Raw genomic sequence first — 24,211 nt, 5'->3', positions numbered from 1 at the left:
AAGGGAAAATGTTGGAGAACTGAGGTAGAGAGCAGGAATTTATAGCCTTTCTGGAGGGAATTAAGAGAGACAGAAAATATAGAGGGTCAAAAGATGAGTTATTGTAGTATGGAGTATGCCATAGGCATTTCTCGAATCTAAAAAGTTACAGAGGTGCGATTTCCTGGTCAAAAATCATGCAGCAAAGAAAACAGCATCATTGAAATAAATAGTGACTTGTTGAATCCTTAAGTCTAGACAATAACCAACCAGCAAAATGGAAAAGAACATTTCAATGATGATCTTGTGATAGCAATTAAAAAGCAGTTTGCATTAATCCAATGTGCCAACAACTGGAAGAATCTAACTGCATAATACATCACACAATATTCCATTGTTGGGGAACAATCATGCCTGGGCAGGTTTTCATAACTGTTAAATAAAAATTCTGGGTGTTTTGCATATCACTCGGTGTTATGAAGAGTTAAGGATATTACCCATGAGATAATGGATTGTAACAAGACACTGCACAAAGGATAGTATCTCTATACTGGTACATTTCTGGAAAGAATGAAGAGCAACTTCTTGTGGTTCCAACAGGAACTGATGAAGCTACACTCTCCAGTGTGTGTATGTGAAAACGTTAAATGCACGCTTGGATAAGATGAATTTAAATAAAGAATCAAAAAAAGATGAAAATTCTCTCTATGGTCAAAAAATTTGAATTCTGCCATCACACTCATGAAAAAGTGAGTTTCTTAAGCACTTCATCAATTTCATTGCCCTATAAATGTTTTTATATAAATGATTAAAGAAGGTCTGGGGGATATCAATGATGAACACCAATCAAGTGCAGAGAAGCTGCTCGAAATTGATGCTATGACTTCTGAACCACTGTCATGACAATATGAATAAAGGATATAATGCCTGAAGATACTCTGGGATCCCACAGATCTTCACTATGGTGGGTTTATGTTTGTTGCAATATATTTATTTTAGAATGTTAGGTGACAGAAAATGAACAGAGGGTGAAATCTGTATTTTAACCACCACAAATCATAGAAGAGAAGAGTTAAGAACAGTTTCCAGTGTTACTGCTCCCAAATCTGTATTTTTATCATTAATTTCACAACTTTTGAAATCTCCAATGAACAAATAATTACAATTAGGCAAAATTGACAAGAAGTAACTTGGGAAAGTTCCTGAAGCATTATATTTTAGTTATATGACAGAGCCTGGTATGCATAGAAATAGTTAAACAATGATAATTTTACTCAAAGATTATTATTATCACGGTCAAGGTTGGCACAATTTAAACACAGTCCTCATCAAGTGACCTACAATTGAACTCAAAGAATTTATATGCATGCAGTGTACATTATTTTTTTCCAGATACCACAGTTCCACAAATATGATCTCCCTGAAACATTATGACGGCAACAAAAAGCTATCATCAGAAAATACAACAGCTGAACTCTTTAAGCATGATTGTTGCAACGACACACCATTCAAGGTCAATACTGGGCAAACTTTGCTTCTGTGAACACTATAACAATTTTTTCTCAATATCACCAGACTAGCATTTGCAATGGAAATTGAAATCTATTAATACCAATCAATGGTTCAGGAGTACGAGGACAGCTGTTACATGAATCAAGGGCATTAATGGCTAAGCCAAAAATTGCCTTGCAGGAGAACAACAAGCTCCACAAGTTTGAGGAACAAATAAAATTTTTATTGATTGTGGCAAAATTCAAGTAACCTAAGAGTAGAAACCAGTAGCAGCATGACAGGTTTTTTGTGTGAAAAAATCCTGGCTATTCATTCACTATGGAATTTTCATCTGGTAGAGCCTCAAACTATAAAATTCAGTCTATTAAATTTACGTATTCCCCATTTTTTTCTTGTGGCAATTTGTTTCTATGATTAATAATCAAGTAATTCAAAATACTTATACCTACATGGGCGGTCTTAAAAGTTTCAAACCTAACAAAGATACCAGACATTTTTCCTAAAATCAGAAACTTTCCAGACCCCCCTTGTAATACGTTGAATCCAGGGAACAATCCTTCAGTTTTTTTAAATTAGCAGAAAATTCACATTCATGATTTATTTGAAGGAAATAACTGAAATGGTTCCCCCTTTAAATTGAAAAAAATTAAAACCACCCTATTTTGAATGTACTAGGATGCACACACTGATTAGAACAGGTAGTGATGTAAGAAAGATTAAAAAGAATAACATTAAAACTTATGTGGCCTGAGGGCTGACTCTTTATCAGCACAGGAATGAATTGTTCAATTGAGTACAGAGAAGGAGGGTACAAACTCTGGGAAATGAGAAGTGATTTCCGAAAACATGGCAATTTTTCACAATAATTGATTAAAATAATTATCTTGGGTAATTCTATTCAATGTGACGTCCTTACCAGCAAAATTTAGAAAAATGTGGAAAATTATGAGGGGCTTCTGCCATCATCAGTAAATTTCACCAATTGTAACTCACAGCACCTCCAACATGTGAGTTTTGCGGGTGGGAGAACTTAAATTGACTGGAAGATGAGGAGAATTATTACATAGAAATGGAGCAATGTTTCTGATGTTCGTGAAAGAGGCTAGAGAAAATAATTTCTTGGCACTATGCAATGGATAAAAAAAAAGTAATAACCGAATTTTCAATTATTCAGTGTCGAGGGGAACAATCTGTATTGAAGGAGAGCTTATCAACACGTGAAATAAATGTTAATTTTTGCAGAGACCTGGCACAAGATCTCGGGTGATGGAGGATTTTAGCACTTCAAGTAAGCCTACCCTTATCAGTAGTATTTGAGACCTTAATGGTGTACACAGTGCACATATTAGCCTTGCGTTGGAATTGGGTATGAGATAACTTTTCAGAGAAATTGCAGAATTGCTTTCTCTGCCATTGGTAATGGCAGAGAGAGAGTTCACTTCTCTCTGCCATAACCAATGGATTTTCGCCAATGAACAACGAAGCAACTGTATAAATTGAGAATCTCAATCAGCGAGTTTGTCACTTAACCAGTTTAAAAGCCTAAATCCCTCAATACCTGGCAGAGCGCTTAAGTCAATTAAGTTACAATTGTAACCTCTCACACTGAATTCCGTTTACATCAGCAAGTAAATTCACCAAATGCCATTTCATTTTTCCACATTCTTTGAATTTTTCAAAAGAAAAGTCAATCTTAAATATGCAAGAACACCCTAATAAATTTTTATTAAATATCAAATTCTTTTCCAATTCAAGATCAACACTGAACCTTAAGAATAAATTGTGGCTTATTATTCGTAATATACAAATTTCTCACCTTTCATAGATTTCAGTGAAGACTTACCTTTGAAAAATTTTAAAAAGTATCTTCGATAATATCTTTTCCCTAGAACTGCTAAAATAGTACAGAAGAATATATGCTGTATTGGATGTGAAACAGTTTTAAGGCTCTCATAAATTATGAATTTTTGATCATTCTCAAAATATTAGCATATCGAGGAAAATACAATTATGCACAGAATCCCAGGCCAAGTGATCGCAGCAAACTGATGATGTTGATACAATGCATACCAAGACGTACAACTTTAAAAGTACTAGAGAAAAAAACCAAACGAGTGTTGCACTAACTTAACTAAGTAATCTCAGTGAAGGCAAATTTTTAACTAATGATGAGCCAAGTAATGTATTTTACTTTTTAATAGTTTGAACTTCACTAAGAGAGTTTTATTAGCACATCATATAAGAAAAACCTTGCAGCACTCTTGGCTACATATATGAATAACTATACTGTCTGACTATAGCTTCTTCACACTTCCACAGCCAAAAGAGGTTAGTTCCTAACATCCTTGCTGCAGCAGAAATTCACAAAAACAGCAATTGATTTGGTTATACCAACCATTTATAATAATCAATTCCTTCAGTCACTCATTCCCTAGGTAGCACTATTTAACATAGCAATGACTAGAACCATTTACTAGAACCAGAACCAAAAGCACACGAAGAACTGTTATCAATACAAAAATTGTGAGCACAGATGGGAATTAAATGCATTATTGATTTTCGCTGAAAAATAATCAGCAGGGACGCATGTAAGCCAGGAAATAAACCATGAAACTATTGTTTGTCAGGCAAATGCATGGTCCAATACACCACCAAGGATTTACGACTCCAAGGCAATCTTCAGTGGAATAAAGAGGAGCCAGGAATTAAGAAATTGAACTGTAATACATGAAAGATTGACTGCAAACAGCATTGGACTAAAATGCAGTCACTTATCGATGAAGTTATTTCTGTGCCAACGTTTTGAAAAGAAATACTACAACTACCTGATTTGGAAGTCACTAGGCAATTTATTTTTAAATTGTAATCATTGTACTGTTAGAGGATCAATAGATCCCATAAAAAATATGTTAACTAAAGCACTGACAGCCCTTGCGGTGTCAATGAATGTTTAAAATTTCCAAATCCCAAACAGTACGACTGGCATTTCATTAACAAGGTGCATTGAAGACACTTGACCACATTGTGGCCCATCTTGAAAATCTTCTGCCTTTATTTATGGATCAGGGTAAATGATTACAACTGGAAGGTAGGTACTGGGCCTGAATGTCAGCAGAATAATTACAAAATTACAGATGTAAATAGCAGCAAAGGAGGCATTAAAAGATGGAAAAGGGGAGGGGGGGGGGAATATGGAAGGGATATCATCCTAGAAAAAAACACTCGTGACAAAATCCACTTGCTGTGATCAGCCAAAAGTCAAAACTTGCAAAGTTTTTTTTTTGATGGCTGCCATGTTTTTTCCACTTTGAATGAAATACAATCCTAGATGCACTCAAATGTTGTAGTCTCCCACAGAGAAACACACTCTCTCACATGCACAGACAAACACACTGATGCAAACTTGTGCATGGCCATACTTTCAAAGCAAAATTGCCAAGGTATCACTGAAAATGAATTGACCAGTTTCCCTTTCTGAACCCCAAGCCCCATTCCCTACACTTCTGCCAGAGAAAAAAATAATCAATTAAAACGAAAGAGAGCAATTCGCCAGTGTTACATACAAAGAATATTTTAAGCTAAGAGCACAAGAGGATGTTGCGAGAATCATCAGAGTCCAGACAGCTGAGCGAAATAAATTGGATAAACCAAAGATTACCACTTTCATGATCACCATTCCAACATTTTTATTTACATTACTATTTTGGGTAAGGTTTACGGGTTCTATTCAGGGTAAACTGCAATAATTTAACAAAAGGATGACAAACACTTCCACTGAAATATTACCACAGTCAAGCCACTTTTAGCACTGATTTCACAATGATAAACAGCATAGCACACAGATAATTCAAAATTAGAACTCTATAAAATAAAACAAGCCAAAATCATGAATTAAAATCACACACAATCTTGAAATGATCATTACGGAATGATTAGAATGATTTACTGATTGCTACCTTTCGTTTTTTGAGACCATCTAACAAGGTAGTTTCTATCATAAATAATCAATGACAATTTATTACAATGGAAGGTAGGGTTGTCTGCTTATATCTGATAGTACACATGAAAGTAACAATATCAATGATATCAACTATGGTCAGACAACGTAAAGAAATAGGCATAAATGAGCATGCAACAAGCCATTAACTGGGATTGGAAAACAGGAACAAATGATTGAATGACTAAATGATTAGCTGAATGAATCTAGCATCACACAATTTATGATCCTGGGGTGTAACCAGAACAGATCCAAAGCTACATAAAGAATATATACCTATTGACAACAAAAATTCCTTTGTTCCTCATCATGTGCTTCAGTTATGATGTCCTCTTTGCCTTCACAAAAAGACAAACTCAAGTTGCAATATGACACACTATCTCTACATTTCCAAGATGCAATCACATGGCTTTCTCTCCACCTTTGGTGTGGCTTCTTGAGTTCCTCAAAACCACAATATCTGTAGAAACTGATTCTGACCTTGGCATCATAACTTTGACTAGTAGAGTGTGGCAGCATATGAGGTAATTGAGTAAATTAAAATATAGGCCCACGATGTTTTCCTTCATTTAATGTTTATCGACAGTAGGTGAAAAATAGGAAATAAATAGTCAATTAAGGGATTGGTAAGAAGAGTAATATTTGGTTTGGCACAAACAGTTGGCAATGTAAGTAGTGTGATTGCCAGACATGAAAAAACTACGGTTAAATTAGCCAACACACGAATGCTTCTACTATATACCAGTTCTTTCTTGGAATGCAAAAAAAGCAATAACTTAGCACATTCAAGAGAGCCACTCACAGTGTGGTCATCCAATTCCAAGAATTTACACAGAATTTGGCCACCAAGTGGAACAAGGAATTAAAATAAAAAAAAAGGGGGGAAAAGGAGCAATGGAAGGTCAACCACTTCGAGGCATCATCAATGCTTGCACTCTTCCACCGTAAGAGCATAAAATGAATGTAACACATAGAACTCATGATTGTGATTAAGACTACACCACGTCAGGAGAAAAGCCAAACTCAGGAATTGAAGCTACACTTGCTTTGCTTTTGACAAGTATAAAAACCTTCTAGATGCTAAATAATGTCTCAAATACAGGAAAAACAATTCCACAGCACCTTTAGCAGGAAGAGAAATTTTCGTACATATCCAATACAAGTAACTTGACCAATTTAACAATTCTGAAAATAAAATGATAAAACATAAGTAATAACAGGATACCGAGAATGATTTTCAGTATGTGAACTTTCACTTTTCACACGTGTTCTAAAATAATACATGGATATTTCAATTAGAGGACAGACAAGGATCTCATGATTTTTTTTACAACAAGGTTCTCACAGAAGGAACCTTACTTCACCCAATATACATACACGGTCCATAGAGCCAGGTCAGCTCAATAGTGTCTTCGTCACCACCACGTAACCAGTCACACAAGTTGCTGCGCTCTCTCTCTCTTGCACACGCACACACACACAGATACACACAGACACACACCACCTTGGGTCCACATCCTAAGAGAGGAGAAATAATGTCTCCTCTTCCCTCTCACAAGTAACTCCATGCAAAAAACACACTCGCTGACAACACGCTTTTGGCAACAATGCACATTCACGCCCCCAACTGCGCGCACTGTCATCGATCGGTAAGCTCTTTCTCTCTCTCTCTCATCGCATCTTCTTCCTCACGCAACATACAAATGTGCACACATGCACGCACAGGCTTACTTCCTTTTTCTCTCTCTCTCTCTAGTAACTCAACGGCCGAGCGCAGAGGAGTGGGTGTCGAGGAGGGGGAACAAGAGGCGCACGCAATGATAGATTAGAGAAGGCAGAGCAAGTTACGACAAAGGGTAAGACTAGGAGGCCACTCGAGGAAAAGCCATTAAGTTACCCAGCAAAAGTATGAGTTTTTTCAAAGTTAATAATAATAATTATAATAATAATAATAATATTGACGACACCCAAAGTGATGTAGAGCCAAGGTTCGGACAAACAGATAAGAAAAACATGGGCGTTTTGGGAAGATACAAGGGGGGGGGGAGACAAAGGGTCGACTGGATCTCCTTAAACAAGAGTGTTTCATTGGGGAAAGGAAACAAGGGGCAGATTGGGGAAAAGAGGGGACTAAAGAGGTAACAACGCCAGAAACATTATGCTTCACACCACTTTGGGGGACGACGATTCAATCCACATACACACACTCGTGCTCACTCACTCTTCCCCCCCCACTCCTCTCACATGCAAGCTCTCACACACACATATTCATATTTATTTATATATATATATATTTATATATAAGCTTTTACTTTAATACACATATGTTTACAAAAAAAATAATAATTATTATTATTATAATAATATAACATGTTTGCATTTACGTGTTCCTCTTCCTCCTACTCTGTACTTCTTCAGAGTTCCATTCATTTCAATTATTCCTTCTTAATATCCCTAAATGAATGCAAATGCACCCCGTATTTTACCCCCTCTACCTTCCGTTCACTTTTCAGTCTCTCTCTCCCCCCCCCTCCCCCCAAAATCAACTTCTCTTCCATTCTCATTCTTCCCCATGCTTGATTCCGACAAACACGTATCTACATGAATACGTATGCATACACCTCCGGTCATATGCATACATAAACACATATATACATACACGTATGCCCCCCTCCTTGCATCTTCACTCTTCTCCTCCAAGGGAATCTCGGTTCCTTCCTCAATCACTTCATCGAGTCAAAGAAAATCTCTCTTCCTCTTTCCAGAAAGAGGAGTAGGGAAAGGCGGTGCAGGCAGTATAGATTCCTTGGCATGAACTCATATTTCACCACAGCGTGAAATATCTTTGTAAAAAGGCTTTTGCGGAGGAGGGGGGGTGGGGGGGAGTTTTCGTTTAATGATTTGGGACACCATGGGAGAGGGAGCGAGAGAAGGCGAGAAAACGAAAATGGACATCAGGTGACTGAACTAATTTCATCAGGAGATTTGGGTTGGGGTAGGAGGAGGAGAGGAGGGGATGGGGTGATTTGTTTCAACGGTTTCCGAGAGGTAGATGGAGGAAAGATGACAATGAAATGGAAAGGTAAACACGCCCACATGCACACACAGGAGGAGGAAGACAGAAACTCCTCCTTTCTTTCTCTCTGTCCATGGTGAGGGGTGATGGGACCTGGCAAGGGGATGAGGGAGACAAAAAAGATTTGCGGAGCGGCAGGGTGGGTGGTTCGAAAGGATGAGAGGAGCCAGGAGGATGGGGGAGGACCAGAAGAAGGGGGACGATGCATGTCAGAAGGGGGCTAAACACTCCCGGGTGGGAAGGACATTGAGCTGTTGCTATGGGCCAGACTGAGAACACTCCCAGAGAGGCTCTCGTCGTCTGGGTATGCTTCCTTTGATGCCTCCGCTATGGCTAGGGCACTGGAAAGAAGGACACATGGACAATTTCAACACACACACAAGCAAATCATCAACTGACATGCTGACCACTGACATGCTGAAATATCATTCTTTCCACACCAAATGGATACAAAAGAATATAGGCCCAAACAACCCACCCCTAATCAGTAATTACAGCAGAATCTATTAAATGAGAGTTAACAATGCCTAAAATCACTAGCTAAATTGATGATTTTTAAATATCAATGGAGATTTTATAACCAATAGTGATGCAATTCCCAAGACTAAGGATACTGTAATAGCCATCGCTGGGGGCATTTTAAATGATGAAGTAAAGCCCCTTATTTGCATTACCAGACTCTGTTTTACCACAACATACAACCAATTTTTTGGGTCGCATCAACTTTCTTTTTATTACAATACAAGTAAAACACCAAAAATACAAATTTTGTTGTCTTAATTTGAAATAAGTTCAAAAGAAAACCATGCCACAGCTTACATAAGTAGGACAGCTAGTCACAAGTCCATATAAACAATTGGCCATTGAATTGTTGGAGTGGTGATGGATCAGATAAGCCTTGATTGGCATGCTATCTGACATGATCAATTTCCGCCAAGGCTCTGAAAATAATGGTTCTGATTCCAATACGCTTCATAATTGTTGAGGTGATAAGAATTGAATTTAGATTTCCCACTCTATGAATGCCCTGTGCAAAGAAATGTACAAGGTGTCAAGCCTCAGTTTTCCATTGCTACTGTATTTAATAGGCTTGTCCATAAGTTTTGTCCCCATTCCATTGCCTTGATAACACAGATTTGTCATTTTTTAGTTTTCCTAATACCCTACTATGCCAAAAATTTTTCAATTAAGGGACTAAATCATTCAGATTTAATCAGAATTGATATCCTAAGAACAGACATGGAGAGAGACAAGTTTCCGAGAGACAGATGCTGGAAACACGGAAATGAAGGCATGAGATTTATCAATAAGACAAATGTATGTTAAGGAAAAAGGCAGCAAAAGGCTCGCCATTGCTATTGCTTTCGGCAGAATTTTAATGGCTCACAAGGGTAAGGAAATGCTCTTTAAGAGTTCATCCACCAAAGGGAAGGGGGTACCACGAACCTAAAACCATAACGTGCAGACTCCTCATCAAAATTCTCCAAGTCTCGGTCTTGCCCTTGGTGGAGTAAGCGAATCCTCTCTGAGCGCTCCTGAAGGAACTGCTGGGTCTCCTCTTCCATCTGGAACAAAGACAAAGAATTAAAAAGACTAAATTGAAGACAAGTAAAACAGAGACGCACTTATTAGGGCTCTTGGTTTTCAATATAATGTACATTGAGTATGTAAGATATAACAATCGTTAACCCTCTACTAGTTCTACAATTATCTATTGATGGACCATTATTTGTATTTATTCTCTAGAAATGATTTTAATGTTGCTGAAATTGACAATTACCACAAGGTGCAATCGCAACTCCTGCGATAGCACGAGAAATTTTAGGACCAAATAATACCTCAATGCAAATTGGAAATTGATAAATATCTACCAAAACAGATGAACTGCTAGAAATAATCTTACTAGGGCGGTTCAATAAGTACCCGTGTTAGAAATGAAGAAACCATCTTTTCAAAAACATTTTTCTTATTTTTCAACATAGTCCCCTTTGTGATAATTATGTTAAGTGTGTACATCGAAAACTATATGAATAATCGTGCAACTTATAGATTTTGTGAATATTACAAAAAATTACGTTTGTACACGTAAAAATTCTTGTCGGTCTTGATAAATTGCCATTGCAATTTTCAAGTGAGCCCCTCTCTAACTTGAATAAATTTTGGATTCATCTCGTATAATCATAATGAGTAATTCAAAGCCTTGCATTATTGTAATGTACTCGTGAATGCTCTTGGTTGACACGGAACATACCTTTTGTTCAAGTAGAGCTCTTCGTACCGAGACACGATCTTCCAACTCTTTCCGTTCTCTATTCCTCTGGGCTTCAGCTTGCATCTTATTTTTGGACTGGTAAGCCATCAGAATTTCCAACTCGTAGTGCAAACGCTCCTTCAACTGATGACACTCAATTTCCTGGGACTCGTCCAGACGTATCTATGGACAGAGAGAGTGAACACTTATTTCAACAGTTCACACGTCAACACATTTGGTGGAATCTTCAACTTGAAGATAGATCTACTTTCATTCTAATATATAACTACAACATCTATCAGCCTAGTAGAGAATTTTAAGAATTTCAGATTTAAAATTTGATTCAGAAAATCAGAGAGGCGCACGCTCAAGAATGAAACCCCAAAAAAAAGTCTTACAGTTTAGCAACCTCATTAACACTTGGTGAATGGAGTTAAGAATTTAGGGTACAGACTGTTTTATTACACGAGTCTTACTATGAGAGGCTAGAGAATTATATAGGTAGCTTTATGCCATAGACAAGTTTTCCCTAGTTTTTCACCAAAATATTTTTTGCTATCTGGATGCTTCTGACAGTTTATACGACCCGACCCTTGGGATTCCAATAAGCCTAAGGTCAGCCAGTTAGTAGGTTTCCCAGATACCGAAACAATAGAGTTGACCAACAAACCATACCCAAGGAGGAACTTGAACTCCCTCACCTTTGGGCCAATAGTCAAGCACCATTAGCAAAATGTAGTCAATTAGCAGTAATTTTAAATATCTCAATATTTTCAGAGGGGTGAACGGAAACAATGATTGAATGAAGTTTATGATGAAATGCAACATCAAATTCACATTTCACCGCAGGACATCCGTGAATGCCCAAAAAAAGCTAAAATAGCCCATAATATACATCCAACTGTCCATATTTTTCATTAAGTCATTGGTGCTCTTTCATCAATGACTTCAGAATAATTGGTGCTTGACTGTACTAATACCAAAAAGAGTGGTCTCCAACAACAGAAAACCTGTAAATGATATCAGTTAAATTGAACCAAAACACAAAATGATACACATTCTACCACTAAGATTCGTGAAACACTTACCGATTGCTTCTGAAGCATTTCAGCAATGCTCTGCTCGTATTGATCACCCAGGAGTGCCAACTTCCTTCTCTGCTCGTCCTTCATTTTCTTTATTACAGCCTTTTGTTCCTCCTTTGGTGTTGTTTGAAGTATCTGCGCTTTCAGTGCTTTGTACTGTCTCGTTTGGATTTTGCATGTTTCTCTAAATTGTTTACGTATTTGCATTTCTTTTTGCTGGAGAAACAAAACAAAACGAAAGGTTATGAAAACAAATGTATTCATTGGGAGCAATTAACTGAATTGGTGATTTCTACAAACAAATCCACAACTTTCACATGTTCAGTAAATTCCCAAATTCGGTCTACATCACTTAAGTAACTGTATTAAATTATGTCAACCACTTGAATATTCCGGCAATTTGGAGCAATAATCTTTTACTGTAATATCTCTGTCCTAGAATGAGGATAGTAAGTTAAAAATCACTCCATAAGGCCACCAAGACTAGTAACACATGAAGATGATATTGAGTCAATGAAGTGATTGAGAAAATTCATTGGTTCAGGCTCCATTTAAGAATTTAATGAATTTCCATTTCGAATAATCAAAATTTCTCAATTGTTTTTAAATGTTCACAAACTACTGATATTAGCAAAATTACATTCCTTTTTTTTGGGGTTCTTACAAATTGAACTAACTGTCACATCTAAAGAACAAATTTCAAATTTAAAAGAATGAATTAGAGATTAAACATTTTTTCTCATAGAAAATTATGAATTAACAAGTTTTATTTTAATGAATGTAAGTGGGTTTTAAAATAAGTCTTAAGAAAATCCAAGAGATGGCACTCATAGTGTTGGAAAAGGTTGGTTGGAAAAGGTTTGCTTTTAGTAAGCCTCATCTCTCGCTAGACTGCTGTTCAAGTTTCAGCCATATCCATCACGTGATTTCATTTGCATACTCAACTGAAGCAACAAAACTCTTTGTTTACCAACAAAAATAAAAAAACATAAGTTTTGTGCCGTGATTAAACACTTTTATTTAAAAGGCTTAACACCAGAAGAGATCAAAACTGAGTTGCTGAGTTGGATGAAGTTCATGGCACATTTGGACCTGTCTGCAGGTCTTTCTGATTGGGTAAATGAGTTTAAACATTGCTGTTCATCCACAAATGATGAACATTGGAAAAAGATTCACCCCAGATGAGCAAAAAGAGGAATTGCCAATTGAGATGCCTATTTTGAGGACTTTCTGAAATCCTACTTTTTGGATGGCTTTCAAAAGTTGGAGGAACACTGGGAAAAGTGTATAGTAATATAAGGAGATTATACTGAAAAAGAAAAAAAAAATCCACCCAAAATAATTTGTACTTTTATTTTTTCCCAAGGACTTACTGAACAATCGATGATTCCAATGCCTTGAGGTCATTCTCGACAAAAGCTGCATTATGATTTGCAAACGTCAAAACATACTTCAATTGTTTCCAGCTCAACTTTGTGGAAATTCATTTTAATTAAATAAAGAATACAATGTATGTATACCTCATGACGATGCTTGAGCGTTGAAACTGGTTGTACGTGAATAAAAGACAGTGGAAAGAGTCAAAACATATGTTTGATTTACATGCCAATACACAAAGTACTCATTTCATTACGGTCGCCATCAATGAAACGGTTGAAATCCTTTCAAATGAAGGCACTAATTAAATGAGAACATGATAAAACATGTGCACAAATTAATTGCAGGACAATAAAATTTTGTGAATATAAGGTAGGGAGTTCTCACCTTGAGGCACTTAGGCTGTTGTTTGAGCTCCAATGCATGCCTCTTCCTCAGCTCCCTCTCAGAGCGCTGCATATAATCTTGCTGATTGGCTAGCTCAGTCTGATGCTGGCGAATCACCTGGTCTTCTCTAAGCGTATGAACGGCCTTCTGTTGCCTGTATTCCAAATCTTGGGTCTGCTCATGGTGACGTAACAGTATTGAATGTGCCTGCTCCAATTGCTGTTGCCTTTTATTTAATTCCTATAAATCCACAATTAATATTAAATTTATATATGTTTACCTGGGAGATGGGAAACAAATACTCAAATGTCACAAAAAATGCAGGATTGGTAATGCAAAAGGAAAAATTAGAACAGCCTTGAACAAAAATAACTAAGCCACTTTTATTTTATTTAGCTGGAGCATATATCAGCAATGTAAATGCATTGATGATCCTTAGGGGTACATAAGGCTTCAAAATTGCAGATTTCTTGATTTTGTGTAATATGATGAGTTCACAACTTATTATTATTTCACATTCCAATAAGGAAAGAGAAAATAAATTACTTTTGCATATTTTATGCATCCAAGACATTGAAATGGAATTATTGACGTGGTAATTCCACACAATTTATTCAGAACACGACCCAGGTTTCGACGTTGAACTTTGTCATCAGGCACCAAATGATGATGCTTTACGTCGAAACCTGGGTCGTGTTCTAAATAAAAAGTATGGAATAACAACATCAATAATTTCAATATGTTTGTAAATTCCATTAAGTTACGCCGGAGACAGAAAAAATGCATCCAAGATGTTTGAGGTATTATTATTATTTTCATTCATCAAATATAAATAAATGAGGACAGCTATAGTTTAAGATATTAATTATACATCCCGCTTCCCATCAGTTTTTTTATTTTTTCCTTTACTTCAGTAAGTAACCATGCAAATGTGAAAATTCTCCTTTTTCAGAGACTAACTATGCAATGTATTTAAATTACAAATTTTGGAAGGGATATTAAGTTCTAGGAAGCAAGTGATTCTCAGTGGAAAATATGAATTCACCAATATGCAGTCCAATGTCTATTGTTGTTCATTTAACAATCACTGCGACTTAGTTTGGATTTATGCTTACAGAGAGGTTTTCTAATTTACCCATGCACCCCCTAAGGAAGCTTCCTACATCTCACTGTGTCGCTGCCTTCACAATGACAATAAAAAACTAGAGAAATGACTGGCTGGCTGCAAGACCAGTACTGCCAAAAATAAGATAACTAGACAAAACTCAACTGAAGACTCATGGCCTGTGCCCCACCAGTTAAGAGGGTAGAAGGGTTTATAAAAAGGTTCGTCCACCTGCTCTGCTTAAAAGAGGAGCAGTTCTAAGATACTCTTCGGAACAGAAATCCACCCTGCCCTTCAAATATCTGTCCTTTACAAGGTCAACAGTTTCCTATTGCTCCACACATTTACAGCTTTCACCAAGGGGCTCAAGAAGCAGGGTAGTCAAATCACCACTAACTCTGGAATTGTTGTTTGCAAGCACATAACTTTTTGGTGATGAACTCTCCCAAAGATGGGCTATCCTTGGAATAACCATGTTTCCAAAATCCACTATCACTTTGCCAAGTTCACCCTTCCCCAAATCCACTTCCGTTTCCCCTTAATGGGTAAAAACTTAAACATCCCCATTCTCTACCAGAAGATAATGTAAAAACATTAACACAAATGTCACAATCGATCAAGTTCAAGTAATGGAAAAATGTATTTATTGATCATTTAGTGTGAGACAGTTTTTCATAGAGCAGATTGTGGAGAAATTTTATCCAGATAACCCAAAGTCCAGCAAAGATCCCCTGTCCATAGTTTTGGGAAATGGCATGAGCTGATGGAATTGAGAAGGGAATGGCAACTGGAATGGCTGGGTATATTCTTCGGCTTTAACTGAGGTTGATTTTGAGGTGAAAAATAACAATATCTTTCTCAAGACTGAAATCAACTGGTACAATCTCTATGATAAGAAAGTAAAGTAAAACTACTTGCCTCCCTTAGCAATTCTTGTTCTAAACTATGAAATATAAGAAATCTTTTCCTGCGAAACTTTCTTATTTCCAAATCCAGATATTCCTTCTGCACTCGCATCATCCTCTGCTCCTCTTGGGCCTCCATTTGCTTCAGGCTCTCTTTGTGAGTTCTGAAAATTATTATGGGAAGAAATCAGTTTATTTAAAATGAGACTGAATAAGTATTAATTATAAACACACTTATCAAATACTTTTTTGGTCAACTTCACTTAACTTTTGTTCCAAACACCTGAACTTGAATTAAAATACAAATTTAAAAATCAATAATAAAACACTGGCCAGTACTTGGATTGATGAGAGACAATGTGGCCATGTTGGGAAGAAAATCGAATGTTGGACACAATTACAACTGGTTAGCAGTTATAACCAAAAATGAAAATGAATTATACCTTCGAATTCATAACCAATCTATTTAAAACATACAATTTTTTCTCTTTCCTAACACAAATGAGTATTGAATTGTTAAGATGGCATGTCACACACATTAACACACAAAATGTATGTTTACTAGCAAGTTTAAGTTTAGTACATCTGCCATCTCGTGACCACTAAATAAACAACTCACATTACATGATTTGACTCTGTCTGAATTACCTGGGGTCTGGACTAGTAATACCTGGATTAACAATGGTTTACTACAGCTCTGAATATGAAGATGTGATGAATGTAGCAACGCTAAATTCCTACACTGTACTCAATATAATATAAAATGTGGCAAAGCAAAAAATACATGCAATGAAGGACAGTTGTACATTGCATAAACCAAAGCAGCAGATATGAGGCTTCTTTTTCAGTTGACTATGAAATATAATTGCCATGGGTACCTTTTCACAGGGGAATAAACAATCCTGTATTAGTGATTGACAAATTAACTTTGCTAAATGTGATTCCAAATTTTTTTTATCAAATATCACAGGGGAAATGCCACTTTTCCCAGTCTCTAGCCACTTCAAGTGAGAAAAATAATTCAATCTGCCCATTAGAAAATATGGGAATAGCCAAACATACAACTGTATTCATCATACTTACTGGAGTGTAGCATCTCTCTGTCTCTTTGGTGTAGATTCATCCAGACTAAGCTCCCTCTTCCACCTCTCCTTATTCTGCTTGTATTCCTTCTTCTTCTGCATCTCAAATGCCTTTCGATCTTGCTCTTGCCTCGAAGAGATATCCTTTACCAGCTTCTTCTCTGCATTCACATTCTGCTTCATCTGAAAAAATTCCACCAATGTAGTAATCATGACACCAAAGACAAGTCCCAATTAAACTCTAATCATGCTACCTTGGATACCATTAACTACATTAATTTTGGTAAGAATGATTCAATAGGAGGATTTGCAGAAATAACTTTTAAAATATACTTTAATTGCAATTTTCACTACTTATAATTTGCACATATTTAATCATTTATTTCATTGTAAATACGAAATGTGAGGGGTAAGCCAGGTTGATACATGCCACAAAACACGTCATGGTTCATACAGACGGAAAACATAAAAGATTGCAAAACAGCACAAAAACTGCCAGGATATTTCATGAAAGATGTATTGTCTTTTCAATTGATGTATATTTAAAAAAATATTGGAGCATAAATGCATTTAAATAGTTTAATCTCATGTAATTCTCTTATTCTAACACTAGCTTTCAAAAAACTACATGTTGCATATCATGTGACGATATACCAGTTTTGAATGTCTTGTTTGTATGGCACACTTGCAGACAAGTTTAAGTACAGTGGAATTTTGAATGGCACACACTTAAAGTCCATGAGTTATGCAAGCCTTAACTTATGTAAAACTAAATTTATTTAGGTGGTCATTCTCTAGGCGGATCCCATTTTCCTAAACAGTTTACAAAAACACAAGAGCAATAAAAATCTGATCGGAATACATTTATTCTTAATTGCAATGAGTAAATTCAGTTTTTGGAAACAACATTCACAAGTTTGCATGCATCATGGGATTGTCGGCAAATGATATCAACTAAGTCCTATGAAGTTGTCAAGCTTACCCACACTGTTGAATGGGGGGAATGGGCACTCATATGTACTTTGCCCATATTTTATCTTCACCAAAGAAAAGGAAGAACATCTTACTCAAGTTCAAGTCCCTTCCTTCTACCCCTAGGCCCTTCTGCATGTAAAGATTAATTAACCCCTCTTCTACCTCCCAGGGCTTTATATCACGGATTTTGATCCGAGGGAGGAGATCTGTTGGTTTACTTGTCATTTAAGGCCATTCAGCACTGTCTGACATCCTTTCACAATACTCTTGACATCGTTTCAACAATTTTTTGTTTGTACCATGCATAAAAACCATATTTTTTTAGCAGCTATATCGACAACTTTGAGGTTTTGCAATTAATGTACACAAAGTTCCTAAAATGAGTTAATTCAAAATATTACAGGCTTTAACAAAAAATGAAAAACTAAAATTAAACAAAAAGACTGAAGGAATAGGAAATCACTCAATAGGACAAATGTACAATATGCCTGAATGTTGCAAAATGAAGGAAAAATTTGATGGTTATCCCATCATTGATCAACAAATGGCCAAGTACATAACGTATGATAGACAGTTTGATTATGCAATATCATTTAGAGGTTGAAAATTAAGCCCAAACTTCCACTACTTCACTATTTAACACAGAGGGTGGGTGCTGTTAACATCCTCGTGAAAATACATGTGAATGTGTATATTTACCACTCATTCACTTTACAACTAATGCATCTGATGTTGGAGTGCATTAATGCCAGAACTTGGGAAACGGCAGCATAATATTTTTTCTTCAGCGAAGTGATATGCTGGTATGATGAAATTATGTGTTAGTAGTAGACAGTTAACTCTTGATTACCCTAGTTAACGGATGTACAATGAAACAAAGATAACCAAAAAATCTGGACAGTGAAAATATGGCTGTGATAACGAATATATACGTAAGGTTTCCTTTCCACTCCATGTGATTAATATAAGTTTCTTCCATTTTCCAGACAATTTTTGATTATGGAACCATAGAATTACAAGAACACGAAACTTTAATAAAGTAAATAGCAGAGCAAGTTTCCCCAAACAAGCTAAACCAATCATATAGCCAGGAAAAAAAACAAATGACTGATGGAAGGACGAATTAAAAAAAAAGGATCGCTGATATTGAGTTGTATTCATCATATGATACCGATTAAAATACCAGATTCCCATGGCTAAAGAATGCAAGAGACACGATAATGGAAACGAGAAGTGGATACTACAAAAATGTTTAAATTTAAATATTGAATATTATTGACAACTTCTGATTCAGTGAAATTGAAAACTTTTAATAAAGGCGCTCTTTCTTGAATTTGCATTTTTCAAAAAGTATACTGACGTTTCAAACCATTCACTGAGAAGAGATTAGCATGGATAATCTGCACACGGAAAATCAAGAGTTTACTGTATTTGCATTTGACTGCAGACATTTTTAACTGTAGCTGAAATTTAAGATAATATCATCCTAGCAAACAGATGTTGGAGCTTAATATTTCATGGACTTGACATGGTCAACCATCTGTGATCAAAATAGTTCCTATTAGAAGTTGATAAATTGTTACAATTACATGCTGCACAGTGATTGTTAGCATATTCTTAAAGAGAATGGAATCCTAACGAATTATGCACAAATACATTGTGAGCACAACACTCCTCTCCCCATCCTACCTCCTCGGTGGCCGTAAATTATGTATTCATTTCTGGGCAATTTTCACAGTCTTCCTAGAACATATCATGACTGTGCATGGAACCATACAGAAGCACTCAATGAGATCAATTCCAATATGAGATGAACATTCACATCAGTTTGAATAGAACATTTAAAAAAAATTTCAATTGACTCCACTGAATTCTGGCAAATTTTGATGTAATTTCATAATATTCATTCATTATTCCCCAGGAATTATTAATAACTTAATTTTTAGAGCCAGTTAAAAGTCACTCAAGAATATTTTACTTATTTAGCACGCACCACAATCATCAAAATTTCTATTTTGTTAATTAAAAACTGGAAACTTCTTTAGAATATTTAACATAAGGCCTATTATAAAGTTCAATTTTTCTTTTTCCAAAACTGAGTTTTCAGGATTTGGGAAGGGGGGCATTCTTAAACATGAAGTCAGTTCAAAAGTTTCAATAAAATTAGAATGCTATTTGCCGTACTCAACGATTTAAGGTAGATTTAGGATGGACAGACTGAGCATCACTACATTCCTTAACCTTGCCTAACAAGACACAACCTGACATTCCACGCTACATTAAACTATTCTTCAATTTCTCATTCTCTCTCCACCTCTCTTCAATCCATTCAACATGCCTATCCATTTCTTCCAACTACTTCACTTGCCTTTCCTTCACAGTCTCTAGCATTTCATTGACAATCCAAATGCTCTGTGCGCACCACTCCTTTGATTTCTCCCAACAACCTACTCCCAACCATGTACTATTTGGTTTGATTCAACACCCACTTCTCAAAAGCCACCAGTTTATGCTTTAATCTCCCTTCAGAGAATATTTTTCCAAGCAGTATTAAGCGATACTCTAAATCAAGGTTTTCACTAGTCTTTTCTGAACATCCACATCAACAATTTCTTCCGTAAGAAAGCTCCTTTGCCTAATGCAATTCTTTTTCTTACAGAGCTATAATTTTTTTTACAAATTTTTTAACAGCATGAATATAAATACAGTATCATGCAGACCAAGAACCACACGTTTGTAGATTTATTATAAACGTTTCCTTAGAAAACCTTCCTTGATCTCCCTTCCTCTGCGGTTTAATGGGGGATTCATCCATATTCTCACCTTCTTCTCCTTCTCCTGTTGGTGCCTTATCTGCAACTTTTCCAACTCCTTGCTGAACTGCTGCAGAAGACTTTCATACTCCTTGTCGAGCATCTGCTTGTGGGCCTCCATTTCAACCTTACACCGCTCTTCCAGCTTCAACAGTGCACTCTGATGCTCACGCCTCATTCGCTTGTAGCCAGTCATCTGCTCGTGCATCTCCTCCTTTGAACAAATTCAAAACCAAAATCACTCAAAAGCTAATCAGTAAACTCAATTGTGGATTTTCCAACTTAATTTCTGCTGTGAATACATCACAACAACATACACAAAGTGATGATTAGACATTTTATCCCTCTCCAAACAATCGGGGTAATTAATTTTACACAAAACTGACCCCTTGCACCCCAAGAGATTAATTATTCATTAAAACATAACATCAACCCCTTTGATAAATGAAATATATGAGAGTATTACAGGCCAGTGCCTCGAGTATTTTTAGAAAATGACAACTTATAATTGCATAACAAAATAAGATTTTTAATACCAAGATATACATTTAAGGGATTCATCACACGAATCATTTAGATAAAAGTTACCAGCAATTCATCTCTGTCATCTCCAGTTAAAAAATTGTAAAAGGGCAAATTTAATACCATAAATCAGTTTGCAGTTTTTAATAAAAACAGCAGATTGTCACTTAAGTTATGCAGTGGCATAGCAGAAAAGCAATATCCTAACTCATCACAACTTAAGTAGGTTTTTTTTTTACACATTAAGGCCATGCACCAACTTGTAACACGGTCAAATCCTAACCAATAGAACCCCTGAATGTGCATGACACCAGATACAATATGTATGCTAACACCAACATCTTTCCAACAAATCTCACAACTGACGAGAGATCATCACTATATCATAGGTGATGACAGAATGAAACTGGATTGAAACCAGCCACTTCCTTTGAAGGAGGCAGAGTAGCTTGAACGAATGTGGCTGTACCTGCATATGCTCCTTTTGCTGCTTCGTCACAATGGACGTTGTCCGTATGGTGGCAAAGTTATTTGCTCCCCCACTGAGCCCAGCACCTCCACTCACAAAGCCCAACCCCATCATGTCCGCCCCTGCGCCGCCACGCCCACCTCCACCACTAAGACCAGGGCCGACCATGTTTGCACCTCCATGATCAGCGGCCGCAGAGTTGCTCACCTGAGGCAAAAAAATATACAAGCTTCCTAAATTGTCTGCAGAGGCGACCCATTCTCATTCCTCACACATGCATGTGATATGAACTATAAATACCGACAAAGATATGTGCACACAAAGCACTCTTATAGCAGAAGCATCGAAGTTTGAGGCTATTCATTACCATCTTCCGCCATATGCATTAGTATCTTCAACGATACATACTATAGAAGTAACTATGGCAGAGAGATCAAGGTGCATACATACTAAGATATGACTAAAAATAGCAAACACAACTGTTACAATTGAAATGTTGCATTTTACAGACAAATGCATAGAAGGGAGGGAAAGATTATTCACCTTTAATTAAGTTCGAGTCTCACAGTTGTGCATAGATTTGATCTTACTTTAAATGAGAATACTTGTCACCTCAAATCACTCAATGAACACTGCAGGTTAAAACTGATCAAATGCTTTTAACCTCAAAATAATTTCTGTTGTACACACTTTTATTGAAATTACAACATCAGCGAAAAGTTTAAAAACTGAAATTATTCTGAATAAATGAATCACTCCTTGAAAGCATAATGATGAAGATCTGCACATGAAATAATTCATCACACAGCGTACAGAACATTAAAATCTCAAATGTATACTTTGAGAAGACTTACAAAAAAAAGTAACACTGGGGTTTAGATGTTTTTTTAACTTAAAAAAATCTTAATTTGATATTTTCCAAATTAAATATGCAAAGGTTATAATTATAATCGGAAATAAAATAAGTTTGTTCATGTAAATTGATGCAAACTCACAAATATCTGTTATGACTCATACTTTGATTCACAGATTCCCATTTGGAAAAAGAGACTTTTATTACATTTATATAAAGGTTCTACTGTTATTACTGTTCCATGCTTGTATTCTTCCCTGATATAGAAACTATACAATATTTGTCAAAAACTTAAAAATGAATAAGGGAAAATTTTTTATTGTTTTGGTTCAAGTTACGTGAATAAATGCGATTCAAAAGCAGCATATTCCCACTCCCGGAATATTTCAACAAGAGAAATACAATTCAACCACGTCTCTTTACCTTATGCCTGTTTCGACCTGATGGGTAATTGTTGTCGTTCCCATCTGCATTTGGTGGTAAGCTGTTCGTAGAACTACTCTGTGAGCTGGCACTGACTCCCATCGAATGAATGCTATGCTCTGAAGTGATGCTATTGCTTTTGCTGCTATCCCCTCCTGTTTGTTCATCTGGAGTGTCTGGAAATTCAGGGAGAATTAACAATGATGTAGGTCATAGGTAAGACATAGAAATCATAAAGGAAATACTTTGAAAACGTAAAAACGTTTGCAAGAATTCACGATTCTCTACTCAAACAAGGAAATTAGAGAAGAGAACAACCAATTCAAATCAATCAACCACCACTACCCATACAACGTCCGGTAGTCATATTTAACTCAAAAATCCAATAAGTAAACATCTTTATAAAGATAAAATAAACTGTAAGCATAACTAATTGCAAGTTCTTCGTAATTACAAATTTTCCTTAAAGCTTATGAGTGGAATTTTAAATAGACCAAATTATAATTTAGCAATGATAACTTTTACACACAATTTGTAGATGCCCATTAACTAATCAGGTAATGAACACTTATCATTTGAAACCATCAATGCATGAAAACATAAAACTGCTGGGTCAACAAGCCAGGCTCCTAACTCTTGAACCATAATCATAATTATAAAAAACAATGAATAATTGGATTAAATACCAGCAAATAATGGAAGCGTACTCCTTATTTATGACAGAAAATCATGAGAAACAACATCAAGTGAAATATTAAATTCACTTTTTTCAGGGCACTAATGAAAATTATTTTTAAGTTTACAGACTTTGTTTTGTGTAAAACTTGAGGTCAGGAGAAAGTAGAGAAAAAGTTTCTTTAAAATTTCTTTTGCTGTAATAATAATAATAAAATACCTGTCAAGATTACAATAAAGCAAAAAATATAAACAAACACCTAATGTTTTTCAGTAAGATAGTGGAATACATTTCACTATATAAATATTCTACAGAAATATCAAGACAAAGATATTTTAATGCCACAGTTGTTGCGTGACCAATTCTCTTTAATATTATGTTCAGATTCAAAATGTATACACTAACCTTTCAATTAAACATTCATGTCTACTTCTGCAGGATTTTCTGATTTAACTCTTCAGGTGATTTTGCTTTCTTTCAACTTTTTTAAAGCCATCTAAAAATTACATAATATGCTACAAAATATCAGCCAACAGCAGTGGTGTTCCTTAAGATGACTTAACAACTATTTCCAATACCAAAACCAAGCATAAGGTATAATGCAAGTCTTATTACTGCGTTGGTAGTGTCTACATTGATCATTTTTTTAAAATTGAATAACATATCCCGAAAAAGTCAACTGAAAGGCCAAACCTTATTTAATGGAACAATACACATAAACATT

The 24,211-nt window shown here is 36.0% G+C and overlaps 1 protein-coding gene across 4 annotated transcripts in view; it reads right to left on the bottom strand.

Moving 5' to 3' along the window:
* Positions 1-6,109: 6,109 nt before the first annotated feature.
* Positions 6,110-24,211, bottom strand: part of Tao (Serine/threonine-protein kinase Tao) — a 41,660-nt gene continuing 23,558 nt past the window's right edge. For 3 of the 4 annotated variants that reach the window (XM_071592819.1, XM_071592818.1, XM_071592816.1), the window contains 10 exons: positions 22,812-22,987; positions 21,536-21,742; positions 20,555-20,758; positions 16,758-16,939; positions 15,688-15,838; positions 13,665-13,904; positions 11,904-12,116; positions 10,816-10,998; positions 10,011-10,129; positions 6,110-8,905 (listed from right to left, as the gene is read on the bottom strand). In XM_071592819.1, coding sequence (XP_071448920.1) covers positions 8,785-8,905; positions 10,011-10,129; positions 10,816-10,998; positions 11,904-12,116; positions 13,665-13,904; positions 15,688-15,838; positions 16,758-16,939; positions 20,555-20,758; positions 21,536-21,742; positions 22,812-22,987 — 1,796 coding nt within the window. In that variant the 3' untranslated portion in view covers positions 6,110-8,784. The remainder of the gene's footprint in view (positions 8,906-10,010; positions 10,130-10,815; positions 10,999-11,903; positions 12,117-13,664; positions 13,905-15,687; positions 15,839-16,757; positions 16,940-20,554; positions 20,759-21,535; positions 21,743-22,811; positions 22,988-24,211) is intronic. The other variant, XM_071592817.1, reaches the window with a different exon arrangement.

The sequence above is a fragment of the Hetaerina americana genome, unplaced genomic scaffold, assembly GCF_022747635.1.
Source record: "Hetaerina americana unplaced genomic scaffold, ioHetAmer1.1.p SCAF_5, whole genome shotgun sequence".
NCBI classification, from domain to species: Eukaryota; Metazoa; Arthropoda; class Insecta; order Odonata; family Calopterygidae; genus Hetaerina; species Hetaerina americana.
This window is presented reverse-complemented; position numbering and strand designations above follow the sequence as displayed.